Raw genomic sequence first — 14,612 nt, forward strand, 5'->3', positions numbered from 1 at the left:
AAAATCTCAGAAAATTCATTCTATGGAAACAAAGTTAACAAGAATGGCCATAAAATCCAAGTTATTAGCCATCAACGACTATTTTCCCAGAAAGATATTCATCCTCTGTGAATTTTATAGATCAGATGCTGGGAATGGTTAGGATAAAAATTAGAATCTTAGTCTGGACTCCCATGACCTTGGATTTGGCATTGGGTCCCTAGATATGATGCCAAAGCATGAGTCAAAAAAGAAAAAAAAAAAAGACAAATGGAACTTTATCAAAATTAAAAACTTCTGTGCATCTAAGGACATTGTCAAAAGGGAGGAAAGAAAAACTAAAAATGGAGAAAATATTTTGCAAATCACTCATCTAATATCCAAAATTTATAAAGAACTCTGACAACTCAACACCTAAAAGGCAAACAACTCTATTTTGAAAACAGACAAATAACTTGAATAGGCATTTCTTCAAAGATGTACAAATGGCCAATAAGCACATGAAGAGACATTCAACATCATTAATCACTACAGAAATGAAGATCAAAACCATAATGAGATACTATCTTATACTCACAAGGAGGGTTATAATTTAAAAAATGGAAATAAGCATTGGTGAGCATGTGGAGAAATTAAAACCTTTGTATATCAAGGCAGGAGTGTAAAAAGACTTTGGAAATGAAGAAAACATTTTGAAAGTTCCTCACAAAGTTAAAATCACCATATGACTCAATAATTTCATTCCTATGTATATATCCTAAAGAGCTGCAAGGCTTAAATATTTGTAACAAATGTTTGTAGCAGCGCTATTCACAACAGCAAAAAGGTGACAACAACCCAAATGGCCATCAGCAGATGAATGGACAAACATATTGTGTGTATTCATAACCTGAAATACAAGAGAAGACTCTACACATGGACGTCACCAGATGGTCCATACCAAAATCAGACTGATTGTATTCTTTTCAGCCAAAGATGGAGAAGCCCTATACAGTCAGCAAAAAGAGACTGGAAGATGACTGTGGCTCAGATCATGAAGTCCTTATTGCAAAATTCAGACTTAAATTGAAGAAAGTAGGGAAAACCACTAGACCATTTAGGTACAACCTAAATCAAATCCCTTATGATTATACAGTGGAAGTGACAAATAGATTCAAGGGGCTAGATCTGATGGAGTGCCTGAAGAACTATGGATGAAGATTTCTGACATTGTACAGGAGGCAGTGATCAAGACCATCCCCAGGAAAAAGAAATGCAAAGGCAAAATGGTTGTCTGAGGAGGACTTACAAATAGTTGAGAAAAGAAGAGAAGCTAAAGGCAAAGAAGAAAAAGAAAGATATACCCATCTGAATGCAGAGCTCCAAAGAATAGCAAAGAGAGATAAGAAACCTTTCCTCAGCGATCAGTGCAAAGAAATGGAGGAAAACAACAGAATGGGGAAGACTAGAGATCTCTTCAAGAAAATTAGAGATACCACGGGAAATTTTCATGCAAAGATGGGCACATAAAGAACAGAAATGGTATGGACCTAACAGAAGCAGAAGATATTAAGAAGAGGTAGCAAAAATACACCGAAGAACTATACAAAAAAGATTTTCATGATCCAGATAACCATGATGGTGTGATCACTCACCTAGAGTCAGACATCCTGTAATGAGAAGTCAAGTGGGCCTTACAAAGCATCACTATGAACAAAGCTAGTGGAGGTGATGGAATTCCAGATGAGCTATTTCAAATCCTAAAAGATGATGCTGTGAAAGTGCTGCACTCAGTATGTCAGCAAATTTGGAAAACTCAGCAGTGGCCACAGGACTGGAAAAGGTCAGTTTTCATTCTAATCCTAAAGAAAGGCAATGCGAAAGAATGCTCAAACTACTGCACAATTGCACTCATCTCACACGCTAGTAAAGTAATGCTCAAAATTCTCCAAGCCAGGCTTCAACAGTACATGAACTGTTTTCATGTTCAAGCTGGTTTTAGAAAAGGCAGAGGAACCAGAGAGCAAATTGCTAACATCCGCTGGATCACTGAAAAAGCAAGAGAGTTCCAGAAAAACATCTATTTCTGCTTTATTGACTATGCGAAAGCCTTTGACTGTGTGGATCACAACAAACTGTGAAAAATTCTGAAAGAGATGGGAATAGCAGGCCACCTGACCTACCTCCTGAGAAATCTGTATTCAGGTCAAGAAGCAACAGTTAGAACTGGACATGGAACAACAGACTGGTTCCAAATCGGGAAAGAAGTCAAGGCTGTATATTGTCACCCTGCTTATTTAACTTATATGCAGAGTACATCCTGAGAAACTCTGGGCTGGAAGAAGCACAATCTGGAATCAAGATTGCTGGGAGAAATATCAATAACCTCAGATATGCAGATGATACCACCCTTATAGCAGAAAGCCAAGAAGAATTAAAGAACCTCTTGATGAAAGTGAGAGAGTAAAAAAGTTGGCTTAAAACTCAACATTCAGAAAACTAAGATCATGACATCCTGTCGCATTACTTCATGACAAATAGATGGGGAAACAATGGAAAGAGTGAGAGATTATTTTGGGGGGCTCCAAAATCACTGCAGATGATGACTGCAACCACGAAATTAAAAGACACTTGCTCCTTGGAAGAAAAGCTATGACAAACCTAGGCAGCATATTAAAAAGCAGAAACATTACTTTGCTGACAAAGGTCTGTATAGTCAAAGTTATAGTTTTTCCAGTGGTCATATATGGATGTGAGAGTTGGACCATAAAGAAATGTGAGCACCAAAGAATTGATGCTTTTGAACTGTGGTGTTGGAAAAGACTCTTGAGAGTCTCTTGGACTGCTAGGAGGTCAAACCAATCAGTCTTAAAAGAAACCAGTCCTGAATATTCATTGGAAGGACTGATGTTGAAGGTGAAGCTCCAATACTTTGGTCACCTGATGCGAAGAATGGACTCATTAGAAAAGACCCTGATGCTGGGAAAGACTGAAGGCAGGAAGAGAAGGGGGCGACAGAGGATGAGATGGTTGGCATCACCGACTCGATGGACGTGAGTTTGAGCAAGCTCCAGGAGTTGGTGATGGACAAGGAAGCCTGGCGTGCTGCAGTCCATGGGGTCGCAAAGAGTCAGACACAACTGAGCTACTGAAGTGAAGAAAAATGAAGTACTGATACATGCTACAAATCAGGTGAACCTTGAAAACATTACACTAAGCAAAAGAAGCCAGATACAAAAGTCTCGTATAGTATGGTTCAATCCACATGAAATATCCAGAACAGTTAAATCCAAAGAGAGATAAAGGAGACTGAAGGTTGCCAGGGGCCAAGGGAGGGAGGGAGGAATGGGGATAATTGATTAATGATTACAGTGTTTTATTTGGAGACAACAAAAAAATTTTGGAAGTATATAGAAGTGGTAGATGCAAAAAATTTTGAACGTATTAAAGGCCACTGATTTGTTCACTTTAATCATAAATTGGTAATTTTATGTTATGTAAATTTCACATCAATAAATATTATTTTTAAAATATACATGATCATGACAAAAATTTTCAACCAATACAGGTATTGAATTCCTTACCATTTCCACTCTCACTCCACTGCCAAGTTTAAATCGTTTAGTTTTTCTTGACCTTTTTCATACATTTAAAAAAATCACATTGAACTATAACCCCATTTTATATTTTTTAAAGCACTTCCGTTATTTTTAAAAAGCTATAAAGAAAAGTAAAACTAAAATGTTAACAGTCAATATTTCTGGATGGTGAGGTTGAGTGATTTTAATTTTTAATTGGAGGATAAACACCTTACAACGTCATGTTGGTTTTAATTTTCTTGTTTTATGCTTTTCTGTACTTTGCAAATGTTCTCCAAAAAACATGGTATAACTTTCAGAACCATATAATATGCTAGATTTTAAAAGAAATATTCCTTTAAGATATCCAGTTCATATCACTAAGATGACACTTCAGAATGCATAATTTAGTCTTCTGAGTTGATTTGCACCAAAAGGCTGAGTCCCGGTTATATTTCTATGTTTTACTCCCCACTTAAACTTAATAAATTGGCATTCTGATTCTTAACAAGTTTGAGCTTAGGGAATTAGTTATTATGCCCCATTCATTCAAAGGTAAATGAAATAAGTTGGGATTCCTGAACATTCAAAGCCCAACAAAGTCATCCTCTATCATTATTTGATTAGAGGTTTTATTCCTTTGTGAATAAAATGTCTCAATTTTTTAGTTAAAGACAGCAGAAAGCAACAGCTGCTATTCATCCTCTCCCTAAACCTGTGAACCAAAGGGAGATTTAGGAAGTGAACTAAAGGGAGATTTAGGAAAATGAAAAGGCAGAACCCTTATGGAATGAGGGGGGGGGGGCGGTTGGATTATTTTTAATAACTGTGTAGAGAAGCAGAGTGCATACAAAATCAGCCCACTTTCCTAGCCCTCATTTCACCTTGCTTGTACGGTATGGTCATCTGTTGCTGTCAGTCTCACTCTAGATTCACATTTCCTGGAGGGCAGAGTCCTGCAGCTTGGAATGAACTCTAGTCCCCAGAACTTGGCACAACATCTTACCCACAGCAGATCTCAAGTGATAGAGATCCAGCACAGCCCCGGCACGATCTCAAGTGCCTGCCTGAGCAGCTGCCCCTCACTAATAACTCGTTCTTCCTGGTGGTCTCCTCTTCCCATTGCAGCTTTTCCCACCCCATATTTGAACCCTGATCACAGCATGCGCTCATAGCCTGTTTGGTGTTTGGCTCCCCGCAGACCGTGAGCTGAACAGAGGTGGCTTTAAGTCTTACTCATCTTGCTGCAATCAAGACTGTAACACCCCTGTCACAGTGCAGACACTCTGTGACTGATTACTGAATTAGTGAGTCACCTACCCTATATCACCAGTGCTTTGGGAAGCTCTAGAAGGCTGCCCTGTGATGCTTTAGACAAAGAGGAGCTCGACTCAGGTACTCAGTAGACAGCAGTCAGAAATAGCTGACTGCTATTTCTGAAATGGAAAGCAATCTAGGACATCCTTGGGAAATGGTGGGAAATGCCAAGGTAAAGTCAGAGAGACAGAGAGACCTCGGAGGTGATTCAGTCCAGTCCCAGTGTTTTTCAGAGGAGGAAACTGAAGCTAAAAAAAGGGGAGCGACTTTCCCAAGGTCACAGAATCCAACCAGGACCCTGGGCTCTTGGCCCAGCTCTCGACAACACAGTATTGGCGTGTGGCCAAAAAGAGCGGGCTTAGAACCAGATAGCCATAGACTTAGTCACAGGCTCCCAACTTTCCCCACCAGTTTCTCCATCTGGTTCCAACACACTCAAGGAAACAAACTGTGGCCCATTTGTAAGATGGGAGAGCTTGCAGCCATAAAATATGATGTTATTTCTAGAAAAACTAACATTAAAGGTAAAAACTCTCATCATATATTGTATTATTTTAAATATATATGTGAAAGTAAACTTATTAAAGTATATGTACTTTAATAAGTATATATAGTATAATTTCCTAGCATATACACATGTTATATATAATACGTATATATTTATACGACATATACTATAGTATGTATACTTTATATTAACTATACTTTAATAAGTATACTATACAACAAATCCTATTCTCCAGAGCAGAGAATGGTGGGCTATAGTCCTTAGGGTCACACAGAGTTGGACACGACTGAAGTGACAGAGCATACATACACACACCTTCACTGGGTAAGTAGCTAAGAGACAAATACTATTTCTTTACCCATAAACAGCATTTCAGCACTTAGCATATTACTGTGGAAGCAATGGCCTCTCAATGAATGGAGGACATTCCAACTTGTTCTAACTCTGAGCACATAACCCATTTCTACACACCAAGTACAGAAGGAACTCCTCTGCCAATGGCAACAGATCATATACTGATCATGAAATGCTGAGGGATTAAGTCTAGTGACAAGTTTCCATTGGCCAGGAAATCAGGGTTAAGGAGTAGCTTACTAAAATGAGCCATTAAGATCAGGAAGGTGGAGACTAAATTACTCACTGCTCCTCACCAATTCCCAGTAATTCCCAAAGAAAAATGACCTGTTCATTTTTCTCCAAAGCACCAGTTACCTTGGTTTTTTTTTCTATGTGATTTTTTTTCCTTTATTGTTCTTTCCACTTCTTACCTTCACTTTGGTAAGTTCTCAAGGGCAGCAATGCCAAGAGGAATGTTGTCTGCAAGACTGCAAAGAGAGCCATAGGGTCTCGCCTCCTGAAAAAGATAAATTGCAAAGAAGAGAACTTTAATTTTAGATGTGAGCAGGTTTCTTTGAACCTATTGTGGAAGATAATGACATTAAAGGCTTCCATTCTGGGACTTTCCTGGTGGTCCCGTGGTTAAGAATCCATCTTCCAATGTAGGGGATGAGGGTTAGAATCTTAGTCTGGGGAACTAAGATCCCACATGAGGTGGGGCAGCTAAGCCCATGCACCACAATTAGGGAAGCCCTTGCTCTGCAACCAAAGATCACTCATGTTGCGACGAAGACCCGATGCAGACACACAAATAAAAACAAATAGGTAAACTTTAGAACGGCTCCCGCTCTCCTCTCCTCCTTATATCCACACCCCTTGTCACTGTGAATTTGGAGTCCTCTTCCAGCCCCACCCCACGATGAGCTGATTTTCCTGCTGCATCTGACTTGCTCTGGCTCATAAATGAGGCAGAAGTGATAATGTGTCCCCTTGGAGCCTGGGCCTCAAAAGACTTTCTGTATTTCCTCTTTTGTGTTTCCGCCTCTGGCACGAAAAGGACATTTCTGGGCTATTCTATTGGCTCCAAAAGGAGGATGAGTAACACAGGAGACAGAGGTGAGTCACCTGCGCTGCTCCAGCCCGGCCAGCCGAGGTCAGAAAGCAGAGGGCAGCTTTCCCAGATGGGACGCTGAGGCTGTGTGGCAACAGGTAATGGAGTCACCAATCTCTTCACACCAGGCAAAGTTTGGTGAAGAAAGATAAAGCAGAAAAACCCAGCCACACTCTCAGAAGAGCTCCATTCAAACTGATGCCTTGCAGGGGAGTCACCTCCCCTCTTCCCTGTCTCTCTCCTTAAAATGTCAGCTGAGAAATGCACACACGTCTCTGAAGGGGACAGGCAGAGCGGCATTGTTCTTGTTCAAGAGACCTTCTGGCACTCTTGTCTTCCAAGAGGGTTATGAACTACAGGCCAAAACAGCTCTGCTGATTCATCAGGTCTCTGACCGTTGTACAATGTGAGGGCACAACAAATAAGCTGGATGGTCTCAAGAAGGCTAATATGTTCTTCACTTAATAATAAACACGTTAGTCAGGGGAAGTACTGAATTTCACTTTTCTACTGCAAACTCTGACTCATCGCAGAGAGAAACAAAGAAAAATTCAAAGTCAACTTTTACCTCCATCTAGTCTGCTTAGGGTCATCAAAAGCTAGATGTTCTGTGAGCCAGATCATCCATTTTCACTGCCCACACTATCCATTTGTTTTCTTCAAACAGCATTTTACACGAAATGGGAACAATAGTGAAGACAGGAAGAGGGTAAACCAAACCAGTCAATTACTCTCGAGTGGGCAGATCTGCTTACACAGGCGCAAAAGTCTGCAAACGACAGCTTTTCTTCCTGATCCTTTAAGCACCGCTTTCTGCTACTTCAACTGTTGACAACAGGTCATTCACACCCTGCTGAAATCCATTCACACCCTGCTGAAATGTCTACAGACAACTTCAGATGGGTTCCTACTACAACTGAATATCAAAGCCGGGAGGAAGACTGACTCAAGAGAAAAGAGTTTCTGCTGAAAACCAAAGTGAAGGCAAAGGAAAATGCCACAGTGGGGTTTTGACACTCACTGTGCATTTAAATATCCATCCAATCCTGGTCTATGGCACAGGGTCCCATCCTCGTAACATGTACATCACACAAGAACACAAGACCCACCATAGTGAGAAGAGCGTGCATGCTAAGTCGCTTCAGTTGTGTCTGACTTTTTGCAAACTTATGAACTGAATGAAGCTCACCAGGCTCTTCTGTCCACAGGATTCTCTAGGCAAGAATACTGGAGTCGGTTGCTATTTCCTTGCTCATCCCCTCAATTCAAAAGCAGGTAATTCCAGGGGCAGGATGCATGCTGCTTGTGTCCCCCACATGAAAGGGCTATTTAAGATGTTTCTTAAAAGGTGGAGTCTCAGTAAATCAAATATTTACCAAGTCACAAAAATTAAACAAGTCATGGGGCAAAGAAACTTAAAACTAGGAGTTAGAGGCCACCTACCAGTTAAGGGTAACCAGAAACTAAAGAACACAAGTTCTCATATAACAGAATTGAAGATATGGTAATTTACAAAGGACCTATGTCTATGGTCTGGGTAGAATCACCAGGACAGTCCTGTCTGAAGCCCTGCTCTTTCCCACCATCTCACATGGCTGGTTGTGAAACTGGGGACCTCAGCTCCAGCTGCCATCGAATGTCCTGGTTTTCTTTTCATCAGTTCTCACAGGCATGGTTTTACAACCCACTGGACAGGGGGCAGCTGTGACCCAGTGGTCACCGCCTGCACAGAGCATAGTGGTTTTGTCCAGTGCTGTGACTAGGCAGCCACCATCCAGATACTGCAGGCTCCAGATCTCTCAGGACGTTTTGCAGAGGACTAGGAGTCCTAGCTGTTGTCTGAAAATCTTCCAGTAAAATCAATAACGTTTATTGAAACCTGCAGAGCAAGAGTCATGAGAGAGAACCTTCCAGAGAGCCCTGTGGAGCTCCTCCCTGCTGTGGAGCTCCTCCCTGCTGTGGAGCCCCCTCTGGGAAATGCCCTGTGAACAGGTTTCCGCAGGCACAGAGCCTGACACTGTGGGAAAAACACAGATACCAGGAATTCTTATCCAAGGCCCCAGGTGACTGGACACACAGCCCACGCGGTTCCCCTCCACCCTTCCTACGTCAGTCTTCCTTGGGTGATCCAATTCTGAGTGCATCAGCTCTTCCCTGTGTGACCCGGAGGTGAGGGGGTGAGCTGTGCAAACGTCCTGAGGTGCTGAGCGCTGGGCATAGTCAAGACACAACACAGAGCCGGGGCTTGGAGGGGGCAAGGAGGTGAGTGACAGGAGAAATCAGACAGCACACAGAAAGGGACAGCAGGCAGGGAAAACACTTAAGAAACTTTGGCTTCTACTTGGAATGAGATGGGAGCTGCTGGTGAGTTTTAAACAAAGGAGTAACGTGGTCTTGCACAGGAAGGACCCTGAATGAGAAGAGACTGAACGGGGCAAGAGTGGCAGGAGCAAGCTCAGGCCGTGGTCCATGGGAGACAGATGTTGGCTTAGACCCCGGGGGTGCAGGGACGGCAGCGATGCTGGGAAGGGTGATGAAATTCGGGAGAGATTTTACAGACAGAGCTGGCAGAACGTGTGGGGTGGTGACAAACTGAGACATCACGGGTGGCTTTCAGAATTCTGGACTGCGTGCCTGGAAAATGGAATCACCACTAACGGAGAAGCAGAAGAATGATTCAGTGGGCTGTATCAGGGACTGCATGTGTGACATCTTAACTTCAGATGCTTACTTGATATTCAAATAAGACGTCAAGTAGCCAGCTAGCTACACACTGTGGAGTCCATGGAAGGAGTCCTGGCTCGGGGGACAAACCCAGGGGTTTTCAGTGCACACGTATAAAGCCACAGGACTGGATGATCTCCAAGAGAACAGACAGAACAGAGAAAGAGGTCCGAGCATGTAGTTCTGGGGCACTTCACACTGTGTACCGTGCCCCCTGACCAGATCAAAACAAAAACCTGGGACCAGGCTAGGCTCTCCTACATCACTTCAAGGATGAGGGCTGGTGTGTCCAGCATCAGCTGGCCGCTTGGCACGTTCCCCCCACCGGCACTCAGGGCTTGGTTTTTCCTCCAAAGCTCTGCTTAATTCCCCAGTCCTCCCATTCATTCAACAGGCTTTCTCTCTCTACAGCTGTGAGGGAGAAGCAAGGCTGCATCTAATTTGCAATGAGAAAAGGAAGTCTGGGAAGTACCAGGTGGCAGAATTCACACAGGAAAAATACTTTTCTGCCTCAACTGCATGCCTTTGTCCTTACTCAAATTGTTCTCTCTCTCTTTTTAAAACCTTTTTAATTTTGTATTGGGGTATAGGCAATCAACACTGTTTTGACAGTTTCAGGTGAACAGGGAAGGGACTCAGCCATACACGTACGTGTATCCATTCTCCCTTAAACTCCCCTCCTATCCAGGCTGCCACCTAACGTTGAGCAGTTTCCTGTGCTATTACGGTAGGTCCTTGTTGGTTATCCATTTTAAATGTAGCAGTGTATACATGTCCATCCCCAGCTCCCTAACTGTCCATTACCCTCCCCATCAGCAATATGTTATTTCTCTTTAAAAAAATAATCCTAGTGTTTTAAAATTGAAGTATAGTTGATTTACAATATTGTGTTAGTTTCAGGTATATAGCAGGCAATTTGGCTACACACACACACATATATAGTCAGATTATTTTCCATTATAGGTTATTATAAGATACTGAATATAGTTTTCTGTGCCACACAGTAATTCCTTGTTGCTTATCTATTTTATGTAGATAAGTTTGTAGTATATAATTTGTACCAAATCATTAGGACCATAGGATTAATGGATATAGACCAAATCTTTTATTTGTATTTTTCAGATCTCCATTATTCCCACCCAGACTATGAGTGCCTGAGGACAGGCTTGGATCTTATTCCCCACTGTCTATCACAGTTCCAGAATATAGTTGCTACCCAGTCAATATCCATTTAATGAGTAAAAACTTGTACCAATTTTCTTGCATTCTTTCTTCTTTGCATTAAATTTTAATTAAAATAGATTCCTTTTCAGGCCTGTCTACATTTTCTGTTGTCAAATGTTGCCTAATTCATACATGTCTTTCACTGACATTCTTTCTCTGGGGGGAAAATGGGAGGAAAGAAAAGAAAAATCACCCACTTTTTTGTAGAACTTCTCATTCAAATCTTGTCTCTTTGCAAAAAGAAGATGGCCTTTGAACATCCCTCGGTATAAATACTACATGTGTAGTAAAAGCACGGATTTTGAAAAATCTGTCCCTCTTCGTCAGCACTTCTTGTTCAGTCATTACTGAAATATTTATTCCTGGGAAGTTTCCCCACTGCAAATAATCCCCATGAGAAGCAGTTTAATCAGTCACTTGCTTCCCAAGAACATGGGTGTGTTGCCAACCTCTTCAAAACTGGCTCGGTGCCCTGATGATGTTATATGCAAATACTATTTTAAAGAAAGAAGCTGTCAAAACAGGATATGTGCCCAGTGCGTGTATCTTATGGAAGAGTTCTACGTGGCAGTACAAACAGTTGCTCACTTCTTAGAGAATCCCCACATTTTCCAGGTCTCATTCTTCTTATAGTTTTTTAAAGAGCCCTGCCTTTCAATGGACTTCCCTTGTGGCTCAGAAGGTATAGAATCTGCCTGTAGTGCAGGAGACCTAGGTTTGATCCCTGGGTCGGGAAGATCCCCTGGAGAAGGGAATGGCAACCCGCTCCAGTTTTCTTGCCTGGAGAATCCCATGAATAGAGGAGCCTGGAGGACTAAAGTCCGTGGGGTTGTAAAGAGTCGGACACGACTGAGCGAGTAACACTCTGCCTTTGAAAGGGCCTCCACTGTTACAGCGTAGGGCTGGTAACCCACAGGGTAATTTCACTCCAATTTCACCGTCCCCTCCTCCTCCAGAGGTATGCCCAGGGTTCAAGCACTTCTCTCTTGCTCTCTAAACCCCCCCAGGTAAGTGTTTCTACCAGTTGTGTAAGATCAGTCCTCAGTTATGAGGCTCAACTGACTCACACACTGCTCATTTGCTTTTTTAAAGCAACATTTAGTTGTGATTCCAGCTAGGAGTAAAGGTGAGTCTCTGTTGTATGTGAAGTCAAAGAACTGCAAAACCTGGACCCAAAGAACATGCAAGCATTTGGTAAATGCCAAAGGTGATACTTCATTTGAAAAAATAAATTACTCCCCCAAATGGTACTAACCCAAACATGGATGGGAAAAGGAAGCTGTAATAGTTACATACAGGTACTCTGACATAAGACTACTTAGAGTCAATCCCCCTTTTGGCACTTACTAACTGTATGACAATGGGCAAGTTACTTAAACCACCTGGGCGTTCATTTTCTTTTCTGTGAAATAAGATTAAATAACCTACCTCATAGGATTGCCATGAAGATCAAATGAGATTATGAGATCATATACATAGTAAGCCCAATTAATGTTAGTTTGATCATTATTGGTATAGCTTCATTTCCTTCAACAAAATAAAATCCAGATGAACAAAGATAAAAATGCAAGACCATTAAATTTACTAGAATAAACAGAGAAACCATACAATTCAACATGAAAAAAAAAAAAAAACCCACACAATTAAAAAATGGGTGGAGAGCCTGAGTAGACATTTTTCCAAAGAAGACATACAGATGGCCAACAGTCACAGAAAAACATGATCAACATCACTAAACATTAGCGAAATACAAATCAAAATTACAAGGAGATATCACCTCATAACTGTAAGAATGCAAATGCTGATGAGAATGTGGAGCAAAGGAAATCTTTTGCATTTTTTTTAATTTTAGCTTTAATTGGAGGATACTTGATTAGGATGTTGTATTGGTTTCTGCCCAACAATAAAGTGAATCAGTCATAAGTATACATATCCTCTTGAATTGTTGATAGGAATGTAAATTGGTGCAGCTGCTATGGAAAAGAGCTTGGCAGTTAGTCTAAAAATTAAAAATTAGAACTATCATGAAAGTGAAAGTGTTAGTCGCTCAGCCTTGTCCAAGCTTTTGCAACCTCATGGACTGTAGCCCACCAGGCTCCTCTGTCCATGGGACTCTCCAGGCAAGAATAATGGAGTGGGTTTCCATGCCTTCTCCAGGGGATCTTCCTCACCCAGGGATCAAACCTGGGTCCCCTGCATTGCAGGCAGACTCTTTACCATCTGAGCTATCAGGGAAGCTTGCTATGAAGAAGCAAATTCATTTCTGAGTATTTATCTGAAGGAAACAATACTAATTTGAAAAGATATATGTACCCCTAGTTCATTGCAGCATTATTTATAATAGTCAAGCTATGGAGGCAACCTAAACGCTCATCAGTAGATAAATGGATAAACGAGATGTGGCACATATACACAATGGAATATTACTCAGCCATAGAAAAGAATTAAATCTTGGAATTTGCAATAACATGAATGGAGCTACAGATTATTATAAATGAAACAAGTCAGAGAAAGACAAATACTATATGATTTTACTTGTATGCGGAATCTAAAAAATGAACATAGGTAATTTATAAGCAGAAACAAAGTCATAGATACAGAAAACAAACAGGTGGTCGCCAGAGGGAAGTGGGGAGAAGAGGAGGGAAATGGATGAGGGAAACTCAGACGCATAAGCTTCCTGTTACAAAATACATGAGCCACAGACATGAAATGGACAGTGCGGTGAATATAGTCAACAGCAATGTAATATCTTTGGTGACAGATGACTAGGCTTAATCATGGTGATCATTTAGAAATGTATTGAAATACTGAATAACCATGTTGCACACCAGGAACTAACATAGTGTTGAACGCTGATTACACTTCACAAACAAACTATTATGAAAAAAAGATCAGATTTGTGGTTATCAGAGGCAGAAGGTAGGGGTAGGGAGAATTGGATAATGCAGTCACAAGGGACAAACTTCCAGTTATAAGATAAATAAATACATGGGATGTATTTATGTATGAGATAAGTAAATACAAGCATGATAAAGATCTTTAACAGTGTTTCATGTTATACATGAGAATTGTTAAAAGAGGAAAATCCTAAGAGTTTTCATCACAAGGAAAATTTTTTTCTATTTATTTTGTATCTATATGAGATAATGGATGTTCACTGAACTTACTATGATAAACATTTCATGATGCATGTAAGTAAAATTATTATCATATACTCTACACTTATAAAGTGTTTTATTTAATTATCTCAGCAAAAATGGAAGAAACAATTACTTGACTAATACATAGGTGAATATTTGTACAATCTGTCAAGCATGACGTGAAACCAGGAGCAAAAGTAAAGACTGCTACAACAATCAAACGAACACTGAAAATATTCTAGACATATAATAGGTCTAAAACCAAACTGGGAACAATAGTTTCAATATTCATGTCACAGGGTTATGTCCCTAATATATATAAAGCTCTTAGAAATCAATAAGAAAAAGATAAGAAACTCCAAAGAAAAACTGATAAATGACATGATTATGTAATTTATAAAAGAGAAAGAAATATTAATAACCAAAAAGAAAAAAGGAAAACTAGACACTGTCACTAATAATTAAATACATGCAAATTAACGCTGCAATTGTTTATATCTGTGTGTGTGTCTGTGTGGTGTCCAATTGGCAAAGCTGACTTAAAAGACTTAATACCTAGCATTGGTAAGAGTTTGAAAAAGTAAGCACTGCTTGCTACTCACTGAGGCAATGACCAAAACCATCCCCAAGAAAAAGAAATGCAAGAAGGCAAAATGATTGTCTGAGGAGGCCTAACAAACAGCTGAGAAAAGGAGAAGTGAAAGGCAAAGGAG

At 40.7% G+C, this 14,612-nt stretch overlaps 1 protein-coding gene across 2 annotated transcripts in view; it reads right to left on the minus strand.

Annotated features, from left to right (window-relative positions):
* Positions 1-14,612, minus strand: part of OSMR (oncostatin M receptor) — a 68,344-nt gene that overhangs the window by 43,784 nt on the left and 9,948 nt on the right. For both annotated transcript variants that reach the window (XM_027520039.1, XM_027520040.1), the window contains exon 2: positions 6,129-6,214. In XM_027520039.1, the coding sequence (XP_027375840.1) occupies positions 6,129-6,201 (73 nt within the window). In that variant the 5' untranslated portion in view covers positions 6,202-6,214. The remainder of the gene's footprint in view (positions 1-6,128; positions 6,215-14,612) is intronic.

This window comes from Bos indicus x Bos taurus, chromosome 20 (genome assembly GCF_003369695.1).
Source record: "Bos indicus x Bos taurus breed Angus x Brahman F1 hybrid chromosome 20, Bos_hybrid_MaternalHap_v2.0, whole genome shotgun sequence".
In the NCBI taxonomy this organism is placed as follows: Eukaryota; Metazoa; Chordata; class Mammalia; order Artiodactyla; family Bovidae; genus Bos; species Bos indicus x Bos taurus.